This window comes from Vicugna pacos, chromosome 25 (genome assembly GCF_048564905.1).
Source record: "Vicugna pacos chromosome 25, VicPac4, whole genome shotgun sequence".
NCBI lineage: Eukaryota > Metazoa > Chordata > Mammalia > Artiodactyla > Camelidae > Vicugna > Vicugna pacos.
This window is the reverse complement of record NC_133011.1, coordinates 9,642,598-9,657,337: the sequence shown is the minus strand read 5'-3', so window position 1 is coordinate 9,657,337 and position 14,740 is coordinate 9,642,598. Positions and strand designations below refer to the sequence as shown.

Sequence of the window (14,740 nt, the reverse complement as noted above, 5' to 3'; positions counted from 1 at the left end):
ATCACTATGCTGTACACCAGAAATTAAAACATTGGAAATCAACTATATTTCAATAAAAAAAATTTTTAAATAAAATTAAAAACTTCTGTGCATCAAAGGATATTATCAAGACAGTAAAACGACTGCACAGAATGGAAGAAATTCTGTGTAAATAATGTATCTGGTAAGGGTCTAATACCCAGAATATATAAAGAATACTTATAATGCAATAATAAAAAGACAAATAACCTAATTTTAAAAGGAGAAAATTACTTGAATAAGCATTTCTCTACAGAAAATATACAAATGGTTAATAAACATGAAAATGGTCAACATAATAAGTTACTAGGGAAATGCAAATCAAAACCATAAGGAGTTACAACTTTATACCCCCTAGGATGGCTATAATCAAAAAGGCAAACCATAACATGTATTTGCAAGGATGTGGAGAAATTGGAGTCTTTATATACTGCTGGTGGGAATATAAAATGAATAACAGTCTTATAGTTCTTCTAGAAGTTAAACAGAGTTACCATATAATCCAGTATTCCACTCCTAAGTATCTACCTAAGAAAGTTAAAAACACATATACACACACACCAAAATACTTGAACATGAAAGTTCATAGAAGCTATTCATAACAGCTAGAAAGTGGAAACAACCCAATTGTCCATCAACTGATTAATTGTTAAAGAAAATGTGGTATTATCCATGCAAAAGAATATTATTTGTCCACAAATAGCAATGAAGTACTAAGACATCCATCTTAGTAATATTTTTTTGAACACGTCTCCTCAGGCAAGGGAAACAAAAGGAAAACAAATAAATGAAGTTGTATCTAACGGAAAAGCGTTTTTTGCACAGCAAAGAAAACTATGGACAAAACAAAAAGACAACCTACTGAATGGGAGAAGATATTTATAAGTGATATATCTGATAAGGGATCAGTATCCAAAATATACAAAGAACACATACAACTCAATAGCAAAAAAACAAACTAGATTTAAAAATGGGCAGAAGATCTGAATAGACATTTTTCCAAAAAAGACATGTGCCAACAGGCACATGAAAAGATGCTCATCATCACTAATCACCAGGGAAATGCAAAAACCACAATGACCTATCACCTCACAAATGTCAGAATGGCTATTATCAAAAAAAATAACAAGTGTTAACAAGAATATGGAGAAAAGGTAACCCTCCTACACTGTTGGTGGGAATGTGAATTGGGGAAGCCACTATGGAAAACTGTATGGAGGCTCTTCAAATATTAAAAATAGAACCACCACAATACAGCAATTCCACTCCTGTGCATTTATCTGAAGAAAACAAAAACACTAATTAGAAAAGATATATACACCTCTAGGTTCATTGCAGCTTTATTTACAATAGCTAAGATATGAAAGCAACCTAAATGTCCATCCATAGATGAATGGATAAAGAAGATGTGATACACACACACACACACACACACACACACACACACAATGGAATATTACCTATCTGTAAAAAAGAACACAATCTTGACATCTGCAACAACATGGGTAGATGTAGAAGGTATTACGTTAAGTGAAATAAGTCAGACAGAGAAATACAAATACTGTCTGTTTTCATTTATGTGTGGAATCTAAAAAACAAAATAAATGAACAAACATAGCCAAACAGTGTAAACAGAGTCATAGATACAGAGAACAAATAGGTGGTTGCCAGAAGGGAGAGTGTTGGGGGGAGGACAGATATAGGTGAAGGAGATCAAAAGGTGCAAACTTCCAGTCACAAAATAAATGAGTCACAGGTATGAAATGTACAGTGTAGGGAATATAGTCAATAATTATGTAATATCTTTATTTGATGACAGATGACTAGACTTATCATGATGATCATTTTGAAATGTATCGAAATATTGAATCATTATGTTGTGTACCAGGAACTAACATAGTGCTTTCAATTATACTTCAAAACAAACAAGCAAAAAAAAAAAAAACAAACTCAAAGAAACAGAGATTTGTGGTTACCAGAAGTGGGGAGTGGGGGGAGAGTGTATTGAATGAAGGTAGTCAAAAGGTACAAATTTCCAGTGATAAGATTAATAAGTACTAGGGATGTAATGTACAACATGATAAATATAATTAACACTGCTGTATGTTATATATAAAAGTTGCTAAGAGAAGAAATCCTAAGAGTTCCCATCAGAAGGAAAAACATTTTTTTCTATTTTTAAAGTTTTGTATCTGTACGAGATGATGGATGTTCTGTAAACTTAATGTGGTAATCACTTCTTGATGTATGTAAGTCAAATCATTATGCTGTACACCTTAAACTTACACAGTGCAGTATATCAATTATATCTCAATAAAACTGAAGGGAAAAAAGGAATGGAGAATTGATACATGCTGCAACATGGATGAATCCTGAAAACATTAAGAAAAGTGATAGAAGCCAGACACAAAGGACCACATATTATATGATTCCATTTGCAGGAGATATTCAGAACAGGCAAATTCATGAAGACAGAAAGTAGCTTAGTAGTTGCCAGGGGAAGGGAAGATAGGAGTAACTGTTGATGGGCATGGGATTTCTTTCTGTGATGATAAAAATGTTCTGGAATTAGGCAGTAGTGATGGTTGTACAATCCTATGAGTTTACTAAAATCCACTGAATTTGTAAAGGATGAATTTTATGACATTTAAATACTTTTTTCCCCACCTTGGCCCATATGATGGGAGAAAAAAAGGATCTATATTTAATTTTCATTTTTTAGCAATACATAGTTTATTAATGATTTAATTTCTTCATTAGTGATTTATCTGTTCATATACTTTGTTCTCTTTAACTTTTTCTTATTGTTTTGTAAAAGCTCTTCATATTATAAGATTATTAACTCCTTGCCATTTTCCTAATTTGTTATTTGCCTTTTTTATGGCATCTTATTATACAAGTTTTTCGTTTTTGCATAATCAAAATCATTTACCCTTCTCTTTATGATTTTGTCTCCTGTTTTAACTCTTTAAAATCCCCATACTCCCACCCTCCTGATCCCACCAATTCTAGGACAAGGTAAGTATTTATTTAGATTTTATTCTTCTGTTAATGACTTTAGTTTTCTCATATTCCATTTTTTAAGCAAGTAATAAGCAACAACATTACAAGGGAGTCTAGACATTAACTCTTGTCTCATGGCCACTTCCAAATGCTCTCTATGAGGGAAGGACAGCACAAAGAGAAGGTAAGTTTCTGGGAAAGCCCATGAACTCAGAACCCCAGTCTAATCAGCCTGGCAAATTGGCAGGTGTTTCTTCATACCAGTCCTTAGAAGGACAGGTAAAGAACGTCTATCAATTGTCTAATCTCAGTACGTGACACAGAGTAGGTGCTCAGTAACTGTCAGCTGTTAAATTAAATCCCTTGGTTATGCTATACCTCAGTCTGCATGAACCAGGCCTGGCCAACCCAAGGGGAGCCAGCGGGGGAGCAGCATTATCAGCCAAGGTTGGAACACACTAAATGTTGCATCTTCCCAAGGTCTTCAGGGCTTCCTGCATCATACCCCATAATGACTAAGAATTCTTTCTTGGAATCTGGTGGAAGAGGAACCACAAGCAAGGATTCCTACTTGATAACCTCACTCTGGGCTTTCACTTTGTTTTCCTAAAAGTGACCTGGATTTCTCCTGTCTTGTCCAAGGCTCCAGGACCTATTTTTACATGTCATTTAACAATAGAACTTAGTAGAGATGAACATAGGATAGTTTCATTGATCTTATCTTAAAAGGATGACTTCTGGGCTTCCAGCCATTTAATTTACCTAATCTTGATTTGCTTTCCTAATAAAAGGGAACTAACTGGTCTTAGAATTTACATTCTTTCTGTCCAGACATTTTTCTTTTCTGACTCTTACATATTTTTATATGTTCCCTAAACTACAAAATAATTATTGGGGGGCATGAATAACAGGATCAGAAATGGTTCTCTTACAGCTCTGGCTGCTTGGAGATCTGGATGGGAATATTCTCTGTGGAACTTACCTTAGGGATAACCACCTAACTCAGAGAGAAACAAATTAGTCTGTTAAGTGATATTACACTACATCAATCCTGGCTCAGATTTATAATCATGGAAGTGTATTACTAATTTTTCGTTTATCTCTTTCCTTTTTATCTTTTCTGTTTATCTCTACTTGTGAGAAAGGCATTTTAGGATGTTCTTTGAGATGCAATTGACGTACAACATTGTATAAGTTTAAGGTGTACAATGTGGTGATTTGATACATGTATATATTACAAAATTATTACCACAATAAGGTTACTTAACATATCCATCACTTCATATGACTACAATTTTTATGTAATAAGAATATTTAAGATTGACTCTCTTAGCAACAAGTATATAATACAGTATTAACTATAGTCACCATGCTGAATACTGAATCCCAGTACTTATTCACCATATAACTGGAAGTTTACACCCTTTGACCACCTTCTCCCCAATACTCTAACCCCTCTGCCCCTGGCAACCACTATTCTACTCTCTATTATGAATTTAGCCTTTTTAAGATTCCAAGCGAGATCCTATAGTATTTGTCTTTCTCTGTCTGACTTATTTCACTTAGCATAGTACCCTCAAGGTCCATCCATGTTGTTGCAAATGGCAGGATTTCCTTCTTTTTATGGCTGAATAATATCCCTCTGTGTGTGTGTGTGTGTGTGTGTGTGTGTGTGTGTGTGTGTGTGTCTATGTCACATTTTCTTTACTCATTCTTTGATGGACGCTTAGGTTGTTTCCATGTCTTGGCTATTGGCAATAATGCTGCAATGAACATTGGATATCTCTTCAAGAAAGTGATCTCATTTCTTTTGGATATATACCCAGAAGTGAGATGGCTGTATCATATGGTAGTTCAATTTTTAATTTTTTGAGGAAGCTCCATACTGTTTTTCATAGTGCCTATATTTCCACCAACAGCACACAAGAATTCCCTTTTCTCAATATCTTTGCCAACATTTCTGATCTCTTGTCTTCTTGATGACAGCCATTCAAATAGGTGTGAGGTGTATCTCACTGTGGTTTTGATTCTGATCACTGATGATTAGTAATGTTGAGCATATTTTCATGTACCTGTTGGCTATATGAATATTTTCTTTGGAAAATGTCTGTTCAGTTCCTCTGCCCATTTTTTAATAAAAAATGATCTTATTAGTCTTTAAGTCATTTGCTTCTCAACATAGATTCAACCTCTGATGAGTTCTTGGTAAAACATCAGTGAGCACAAGAGTGGATAACCACCAAGTTATATCTCTTTCTTTGACAGTGTAGCCCAGTGATGTTCAGCCTGTGTTTTATAAAACCTACACTTTCTTAGTTGACATCTAATAACTACTTTTGAGAGAGAGACATTGGAATCTCAAAGATTTAGGGCCACACCCTAACCATATGACTTACAACTGTTCAAATGTGGTAAATAGCCTTTCTAAGATTCTACTGTCTAGTGTATAATGTATGAATAGTAGAGCTTCCTTGCAGATTAAGTGAAATAATCAATGTAAAGTGCTTTCATAGTTCATCAAATGTGCTAATTGTTCAAGATAAAAAAAAACTAATGAGACGGACAATTCCTGTCAAGATAGAGTAAATATCTATTTAAATAAACAATTCCTGTCAAGATAGAGACAGAGTGTCTCTCACACTCAATACCATTGAAAATCTGGGCCAGAATTCTTGGAGAAGATACATGAGGACACTGAAAAGTAAATGGCAGCAGGCTGACTGGGGAAAGGAACTAGAATTTGAAATACTATTCAAACAGCAGTGAGTATCTCATTTTTCTTTCCCCTGATATCTTCTAGCCTGAATCAAAGGCAGTCTGAAACCCAGACTGTGCACTGGGTATGGACAGAAAGAGCTTCAGAAGATGCTATTATTTATCTAAAGCAAGAAAGATAGCTGGCTTCTTTGGGGAAGTTGCCTATTTCTTTTTTGTTTGTTTTGTTTTTCCATTGTCTCCAATCCCAGCCGCCAGGCAATCCTTCAGCTGCTGCAGTGGCAGTAAGCAACCAAGGAGATACCTAAAACTGAGGGAGAGGAACTCTTATCTCTGGTTAGAGAAACTGTGGCCCCAAGAATGTCTCCACTGCTTTTTTTTTTTTTCCCTCTCTTTCTGACCTCTTGCTGTTCAGTCCTGGAGGCACATACTCATGGAAATTGTACAGTAGGATGGGGAAATTAAAAGTGTGGTTTTCTAGCCAGAGGAAGAGGAAGGAAAACCTTTGAAAGGCAGAAAGAGCAGAGAGGAATCACAGAAAGGAGGGAACCCAAGAAAACAATTTCATAAAATTGTATCTGAAATAAGGTCACACTGCAGGTGATCCATATGCATAAATCTGACCCTAAACATCATATGAAAAAATTTTAGAAGTGAATTAAAGGGGAAACCATTGCCAAGACTCCAGCTGGTAGCAGGGTGGTGCACAAGTGGGACAAGTCCAAATAGCACTGCAAAGGTTCTGAAACTAAATTGACATTAGAACCACAGTCCACAGAAGTCAGGCAGGAAAACTGTTACCCAAAACTTTTCAGTCAGGAAAGGGAAATGAGAAAAAAACAATTGCATGAAGATGAAATAACGTGCTACTAAAAAACCAATGGGTCAACAATAAAAATCAAAGAGAAAATTAAAGAATACCTTGAGACAAATGACAATGAGAACACAACAACACAAAGTATATGGGATGCAGCAAAAGTAGTCCTAAGAGAGAAGTTCACAGCAATACAGGCCTTCCTCAAAAAACTAGAAAAAACCCTATCAATATAACCTACCACCTAAAAGAATTAGAAAAAGAAGAACAAACAACCTAAAGTCAAACCTAAAGTCAGAAGAGGGAGAGAAATAATAGATGAGAGGGAAAATAAATAAAATAGAGATTTAAAAAATAGAAAAAAAATCAATAAAACCAAGAGCTGGTTTTTGAAAGGATAAACAAAATCAACAAACTTTTGGCCAGGCTAACCAAGAAGAAAAGAGAGAGAAACCAACTAAACAAAAAAAGAAATGAAAGAGGATAAATTATAACCAACACCACAGAAATACAAAAAAGAACTGTAAGAGAATATTATGAACAACTATATGCCAACAAATGGGAAAACCTAGAAGAAATGGACAAGTTTCTAGTAACATACAGTCCACCAAAACTGAATCAAGAAGGAATAGATAATTTTTACAGACCAGCACTAGAAGTGAAATAGAATCTGTAATTTAAAAAAAAAAAACCAAACCTCCCTACAAACAAAAGTCCCAGACCAGATGGCTTCACCGGGGAAGTCTATCAAATATACAAAGAAGAACTTATACTGATCCTTTTCAAACTCTTCCAAAAAACAAAAGAGGAAAGAACACTACCAAACTCATTCTATGAAGCCACCATCACCCTGATACCAAAACCATACATTACCAAGACAGAAAATTACAGGCCAGTATCTTTGACAGATATAGATGCAAAAAATTCTCAACAAAATATTAGCAAACCGAATCTAACAACACATAAAAAAATCATGCACTACGATCAAGCTGGATTCATCCTGGGATCACAAGGACGGTTCAACATATGCAAATCAACCAATGTGATACACCACATCAACAAAAGAAAAGACAAAAAAACCACGTATCATCTCAACAAATGCAGAAAAAGCATTTGATAAAATTCAACATCCATTCATGATAAAAAACTTTCACCAAAGTGGGAATAAAAGGAACATATCTCAACATAATAAAAGCTATTTATGACAAGCTAACAGCCAACATAATACTCAACGGTGAAAAGTTGAAGGCTTTCCTACCAAAATGTGGAACAAGACAAGGATGCCCACTCTCATCACTTCTATTCCACACAGTATTGGAAGTCCTAGCCAGAGCAATCAGACAAGAAAAAGAAACAAAAGAAATCCAAATTGGAAGAGAAGAGGTAAAACTGTCACTATTTGCAGATGACATGATACTATATATAAAAAATCCTAGAGACTCTACACAAAAAATACTAGAGCTGATAAAACCAATTCAGCAAGGCAGCAGGGTACAAGATTAAAATACAGAAATCTATTGCATTACTTTACACTGAGAATAAATATCAGAAAAGGAAAGTAAAAAATAAAAATTCCTTTTAAATCACATTAAAAAAATAAAATACTCAGCAATAAACCTGACCAAGAAGGTGAAAGACTTACACACTGAGAACTATAAAACACTGATAAAGGAAATTAAAGATGATTTAAAGAAATGGAAAGATATTCCATGCTCTTGAATTAGAAAAGGCCCAGAATTGCCAAAGCAATACCTAGGGGGAAGAAACAAAGCTGGAGGCATAACCCTCCCAGACTTCAGATAATACTGCAAAGCTACAGTAATCAGAATAACATGGTACTGGCACAAAAACAGACGTCAATGGAACAAAATAGAGACCCCAGATATAAATCCTCACACCTGCGACCAACTAATCTTTGACAAAGGAGGCAAGATTATATAGTGGAGAAAAGACAGTCTCTTCAGCAAGTGGTGTTGGGAAAGCTGGGCAACCGCATGTAAATCAATGAAGTTGGAACACTCCCTCACACCATACACAAAAATAAACTCAAATGGCTTAAAGACTTAAACATAAAATAGGGCACCATAAATCTCCTAGAAGAGAACACAGGCAAAACATTCTCTGATACAAATTGTAGTAATGTTATTCTAGGTCAGTCTCCAAAGCAACAGAAATAAAAGCAAAAATAAACAAATGAGACCTTATCAAACTGGTAAGTTTTTGCATAGCAAAGGAAATCATAAACAAAATGAAAAGACTGGGAGAAAATATTTGCAAACGATGCAACTGACAAGAGCTTAACTTCCAGAATATACCAACTCAATAACAAAAACAAGTAACCCAATCAAAAAATGGGCAGAAGACCCAAACATATATTTCTCCAATGAAGATAGACAGATGGCCAATAGGTATATGAAAAGATGCTCAATATTGCTAATTATCAGAGAAATGCAAATCAGAACAACGAGGTATCACCTCAAATCGGTCAGAATGGCCATCATTAAAAAGTCCACAAATAATAAATGATGGAGAGGGTGTGGAGAAAAGGAAACCCTCCTATACTGTTGGTGGGAATGTAATTTGGTGCAGCCACTCTGGAAAACAGTATGAAGATTACTTAAAAAACTAAAAATAGAGTTACCATATGATCCAGCAATCCCACTCCTGGACATATATCTGGAGAAAACTCATATTTGGAAAGAAACCACCCAGTGTTCACAGCAGCAGTATTTACAACAGCTAACACGGAAGCAATCTAAATGTCCATCAACAGATGAATGGATAAAGAAGTTGTAGGGGACACACACACACACACACACAGTATAGTATTATTCAGCCATAAAAAAGAATGAAATGTCATTTGCAGCAACATAGTTGGACCTAGAGATTATCATACTAAGTGAAGTAAGTCAGAGAAAGACAAATATCATATATCACTTATATGTGGAATCTAAAAAAAAATACAAATGAACTTATTTACAAAACAGAAACAGACTCACAGACATAGAAAACAAACTTGTAGTTGCCAAAGAGGAAAAGGGATGGAGGGATGAATTAGGAGTTTGGCATTTGCAGATATTAACTATTATATATAAAACAGATAAACAACAAGGTCCTACAATATAGCACAGGGAGCTATATTCAAATCTCATAATAACTATAATGAAAAATAATATATATTATATACATATATAAATCTGAATCATTTTGCTGCATACCGAAACTAACACAATATTGTAAATCAACTATATTTCAATTTAAAAAAAGAATGAAAACAAAAAGCTAGAAATAGGAAAAAAATATTCGCAGATCTCACACCTAACAAAGGACCTGTATCAAAAATATAAAAAGAACTCTCAAAACTCAACAGTTAAGAAAAGAACAAGCCAATTTTAAAAACTGGTTGAATGATTTTGGCAGATACTTCACCAAAAATGATACAGACACAGCAAATAAGCACATGAAAAGTGTTCAATATCATTAGCCATTAGTAAAATGCAAATTAAAACCACAATGAGAAACCACTATACACCTAATGAAATGGCTAAAAATTGTTGTTAAATAAAATACCAAGTGCTGCCAAGAATGTGAAGTAGCTAGAACTCTCATATGTTGTTAATGGGAATGCAAAATGGTACAGCCATTCTGGAAAAACAGTTTGGAGATTTTTTAATAAAGTTAAACATACACTTCCCATATGACTCAGCAATCCTACTATTTACTCTAGAGAAATGAAAACGTATGTTCACCTAAAAACTTGTGCATGAGTGTTAACAGCAGCTCTCCTCATAAATACCAAATACTGGAAACAACCCAAATGTCCTTGAACAAATGAAGGGATAACCACATAATGGAGTACTACTCAGTAATAAAAAGGAATGAACCAAAGATACACGCAATCACATGAATCAATCTTAGTGATATTATGATAAGTAAAGGAAGCTAGTCTCAAAAAGTTACATACTCTCTGATTCCATTTATATGACATTCTGGAAAAGGTAAAACCACAGAGAACAACTGATCAGTGGTTACCAAGTGTTGGGGTGACGGAAGGGTTTGGCTAAAAGGAAAGCAACAAGGAGTTTTCTGGTGTGATGGAATTGTTCTATACCTTGTCTGCTGTGGTGGTTACATGCAATTATACACATTACAACTGTATACTAAAAAAGTCCATTTTTACTATATGTATATTTTAAAAATAATTTTAAAATAATAGCATTGAATACAGTTTATACTATATCCTGTCCCAGATAAGATTTAAAATGATTTCCTTTCGTTGTAAGGGGCTTGACTAATTATCTTAAGCTAAATATAAATATAAACAGAAAAACATCTGTTACCAGAACTTACTTAAAGGTAAGCCTCAATCCTTGACAAGATGCTTACCTTAATTTCTCCTTTTCTCCTCCTTTGATGCCCTCCCTTCCTTTCCCATCTCCCTCTGGTGCTCTATTCTGTCTCTTCTTCTCTCTTCCCTTTTTTTTTGTGTGCCTTTGTTTTCATCCTAGCTTAACTGATCATATTTTAACCTGAGGTATATATTTCACTTCATATTTTTTAACCATTAAAAAACTTCAAAAAATAAATAAAATAAAAACATATACTCCTTGTTCTTCTTTTAAGTCAAATCAATAGAACATTTTATATTTCTATCTAAAAATTAAAATATTCTGTCAAAATACTTACAGTTGATATTTACCTGTGAATGATTTTCAAAGTTGGTATTCCCCTCTTAGCTGCTAAGAGCTCTTAAGAGAGAAGAAAACCTTTTTCTCCCCCAGTCAAGTGAAAAGGCAGAACTTTCCCCTTAAAGCTGATATAACTTTCATCGTTTTACATCATGAAGGTTAAGCTTTATATATTCTAGATTCTTTTTTAAAAATTGTATCAAAAATGAAAAAATTTTGAGAGGCACCCACAGCAATTTGCCAACAGTGCATTCATTTTAGGTATATAACCCCTCTGAAGCCAAAAACATATGTTTCCAACCAAGTAGTTACATATAAAATGATCATCCAAGAGATGGATTTAAGATGAACTTGCAAATAGTAGGTGTCACACAGACACAGCCATTTGCATTTAAAGGTAATAATTAATTAAACTGAGCACTAGAAATGATGTCAGGTTAAGAAGAAAAATTGGTTTGAAGATTAAGAAAAAGAGTTTAACTAGACTTCTCATGGTGATCATTTCACAGTGTATACAAATACTGAATCATTATGTCCTACACCTGAAATTAATATGTTACAACTTAATTGTATATCAATAAGAAAACAAAAAAAGACAAGCTGTATTACGGAAAAACTTACTTGTGGATTTACAAGGTAAAGGCTAGAAAGTTTGGTAGACTAAGAATTTTTTTACAAATAGAAAATTTGAACCAACTCATCACGTAACAAGAGAAGGGTTTTTTGCATAAACAAAAGAGAAAAGATGTTTTACTCTTATCTCCACTGCCATCTTCATGTTTTCTTCCATGGTCCTTTCCACTCTCATCTTCTGAGTTTTCTACTTCCTGAATAACCATCCTTTTCCCCTTGACTTGAGTCTTAGATGCAGGTTCAGAATTTTTCAGATCTCTTTCAACCTCTGACAAGGTTTTCTGCAACATAATCACATCAAAGAAAAATTTTTTCCTTTAATTAAAAAAAAACTATTCTTGCAGGTAAGAATATGAAGATATTAAAAAGTAAAGATGACTAAGATAAGGCTTCTCATGGTGGTTGTTTTTTTTTCTTTTCAAACAACTTCATTGCTCTGTTTGATTATAATCATATATGTCCATTGTAAAAACTTAAAGCATAACAAGTATAAAAAAGGAAGAAAAAAATCATCTGAAATCCTGCCACTCAGATAACACTACTGACAGTCTGATGATCATCTTCCTGGATATGTTCCTGTGCATATATACTCACAGAGATGCACAGTTTTATGAAAATTAAATAGTATACATGTTTTTAAATTAATCTTGAAAGTTCTTTAATATTTTATGCCTGTTAGAATTAAAAAATATATCAAACCATTTTCCTTTCCTTCCTCATTTTTAACAGCTGAGGTACAGTTGACATAAACCTCACATACTTATAAAGTGTACAAGTTAATTGGCTTTGACATAATAATAAATATATCCATCATTTGCAAACATTTCTTCCTGTCTCTGTTATATTTCCCATTTGTTCATCCTTGCAACCACTGTTCTTTCTGTCATGATAAACTAGTTTGCGTTTTATAGGATTTTATAGAGGTAGAATCATACTATATGTATACTCTTTTTGTCTGGCTTCTTTTACTCAGCAAAATTATTTTGAAATTCATCCATGTTGTTGTATGTACCTACCAGTTCGTTCCTTTTTATTGCTCAGCAGTATTCTATTCTATGAATGTAACCCAATTTACTTATCCATTCACCTACTGATGGACATTTTAGGCTATTTCCAGCTTTTGGCTATTACCAACAAAGTCATTATGAATGTTTGTGCATAAATCTTTGTATGGACATATGCTTGCATTTTTCTTGGTAAACACTAGGAGTGGAAGGAGTGGGTCAGGTGGCAGGTGTATGATTGTTTTGTTTAACTTTTATGAACCTGTCAACCTGCCTTCCAAAGCAGTGGGATCATTTTATATTTCCAAGAGTTTCAGTTCCTCTGCATCTTGGCCAACACTTGGTAGTGTCAATCTTTCTCATTTTAGCTGTTCTAACAGATTTGAAGTGGTATCTCTTGTGGTTTTAATTTACATTTCCCTAGTGACTAATGATACTGAGCACTCTTTATGTGCTTCTTTTCCATCCACACAGCTCTTCTGGTGAAGTGTCATTTGATGTTTTGCTTATTTTTTATTTGCCTGTTTTCTTGTTATTAGAGAGTTCTGTATATACTCATGTTACTAGCCCTTTGTTGGACACACAATTTGTAAATATTTTCTCTCAGCCTGTGGTTTGTCTTTTTATCGTTCTGATAGTACCTTACAAAGAGCAAAATTTTTAATTTTGATGAAAGCTGATTTATCGACTTGTTAACGCACTGTGCCTCTGTGCCATATCTAAGGAATATCTTTTCATCCAAGGTCATAAAGATTTCCTCTTATGTTTTCTTCCAGAACTTCTACAGTTTAGGTTTTATATTAAGTTATATGAGCCACTTTCCGTTAATCTTTGCATATGGTTAAGATAAAAATGCATTTGGTTAAGGTATTATATGTAAACATGAAATTGTGTTGAATAGTCAAAGTAAAGGTAGTCTTCCTTGCTGGATTATCATCCAGCAAGACTGATATCATTCTAACATAATGCCGATAGAGCAAACTAGAAAGTTAGGGGAGGTATCACTTTCCGTACTCACTTTGGCCAACTCGTTATGAGGTTCAACATCCAGTACTTTATTCAAATCTTCTATAGCTTCCTGGAGCTTGTTTTGATGTTTATATGTAGTGGCACGGCGCAGGAGAGCTGAAAATTTGCCAAAATAAAAGTCATATTTGTTAACATATGGTATTACGATCATCACACATTTTTCAAGTAGAAGACTATACGTAGCATGGAACAGTTTAGGATGCAGCTGTGCAAATGACACCCATTTTCACATTGTTGCAAATACAGGAAAGGATACTGAAGTAAACAGTAGAGGCTGCATCAGGCAACTGTCCCTTCCAACAACTGGCGCGCTGACAGCCCCAGGTCCTGCTAGCTCCCCCAAGGGCTGAGAGTTTATACCTCAAACCTTCAGAGGCACCACGACGTGCTGCAATATTGAGAAGCTTTTCACTAAACAACAGTATTTTCCTCCTTATAATCATCACTAGTATTACTTCGCCACTTTATGAAAACTTAGAAAACCATTCAAATTTAGTGCATTACTGACCAGCATCTGACCCAGAATATGGGTCATTAGTCAAGTCTTTGTAGCAATCTCTAAAACGGATGGAAGGAGCTATTTCACACAGGGAACTGAAGAAATCCTGATGATTGAGTCAGCTGGGTTTAGAAATTGGGCACTTTAGTAATCTGTATCAGTGTTTTTTTTTTGTAGGTTGCAATGTCTAATTAGATAATTTTTTGAAACTGAAATGAATGCATTCTTGGACCCATCATTATTAATCATATAGTGAGAGAATTCTGTGTACTAAGCCACTACTTTGAAAAGAATCAGGCGAGAAATTTAAATCTGATATATTTTAATATGATATTTT

The 14,740-nt window shown here is 34.3% G+C and overlaps 1 protein-coding gene across 4 annotated transcripts in view; it reads right to left on the bottom strand.

Moving 5' to 3' along the window:
- Positions 1-14,740, bottom strand: part of SPAG1 (sperm associated antigen 1) — a 76,856-nt gene that overhangs the window by 28,725 nt on the left and 33,391 nt on the right. For all 4 annotated transcript variants that reach the window (XM_072949538.1, XM_072949539.1, XM_072949541.1 and 1 more), the window contains 2 exons: positions 13,894-14,000; positions 11,993-12,152 (listed from right to left, as the gene is read on the bottom strand). In XM_072949538.1, the coding sequence (XP_072805639.1) occupies positions 11,993-12,152; positions 13,894-14,000 (267 nt within the window). The remainder of the gene's footprint in view (positions 1-11,992; positions 12,153-13,893; positions 14,001-14,740) is intronic.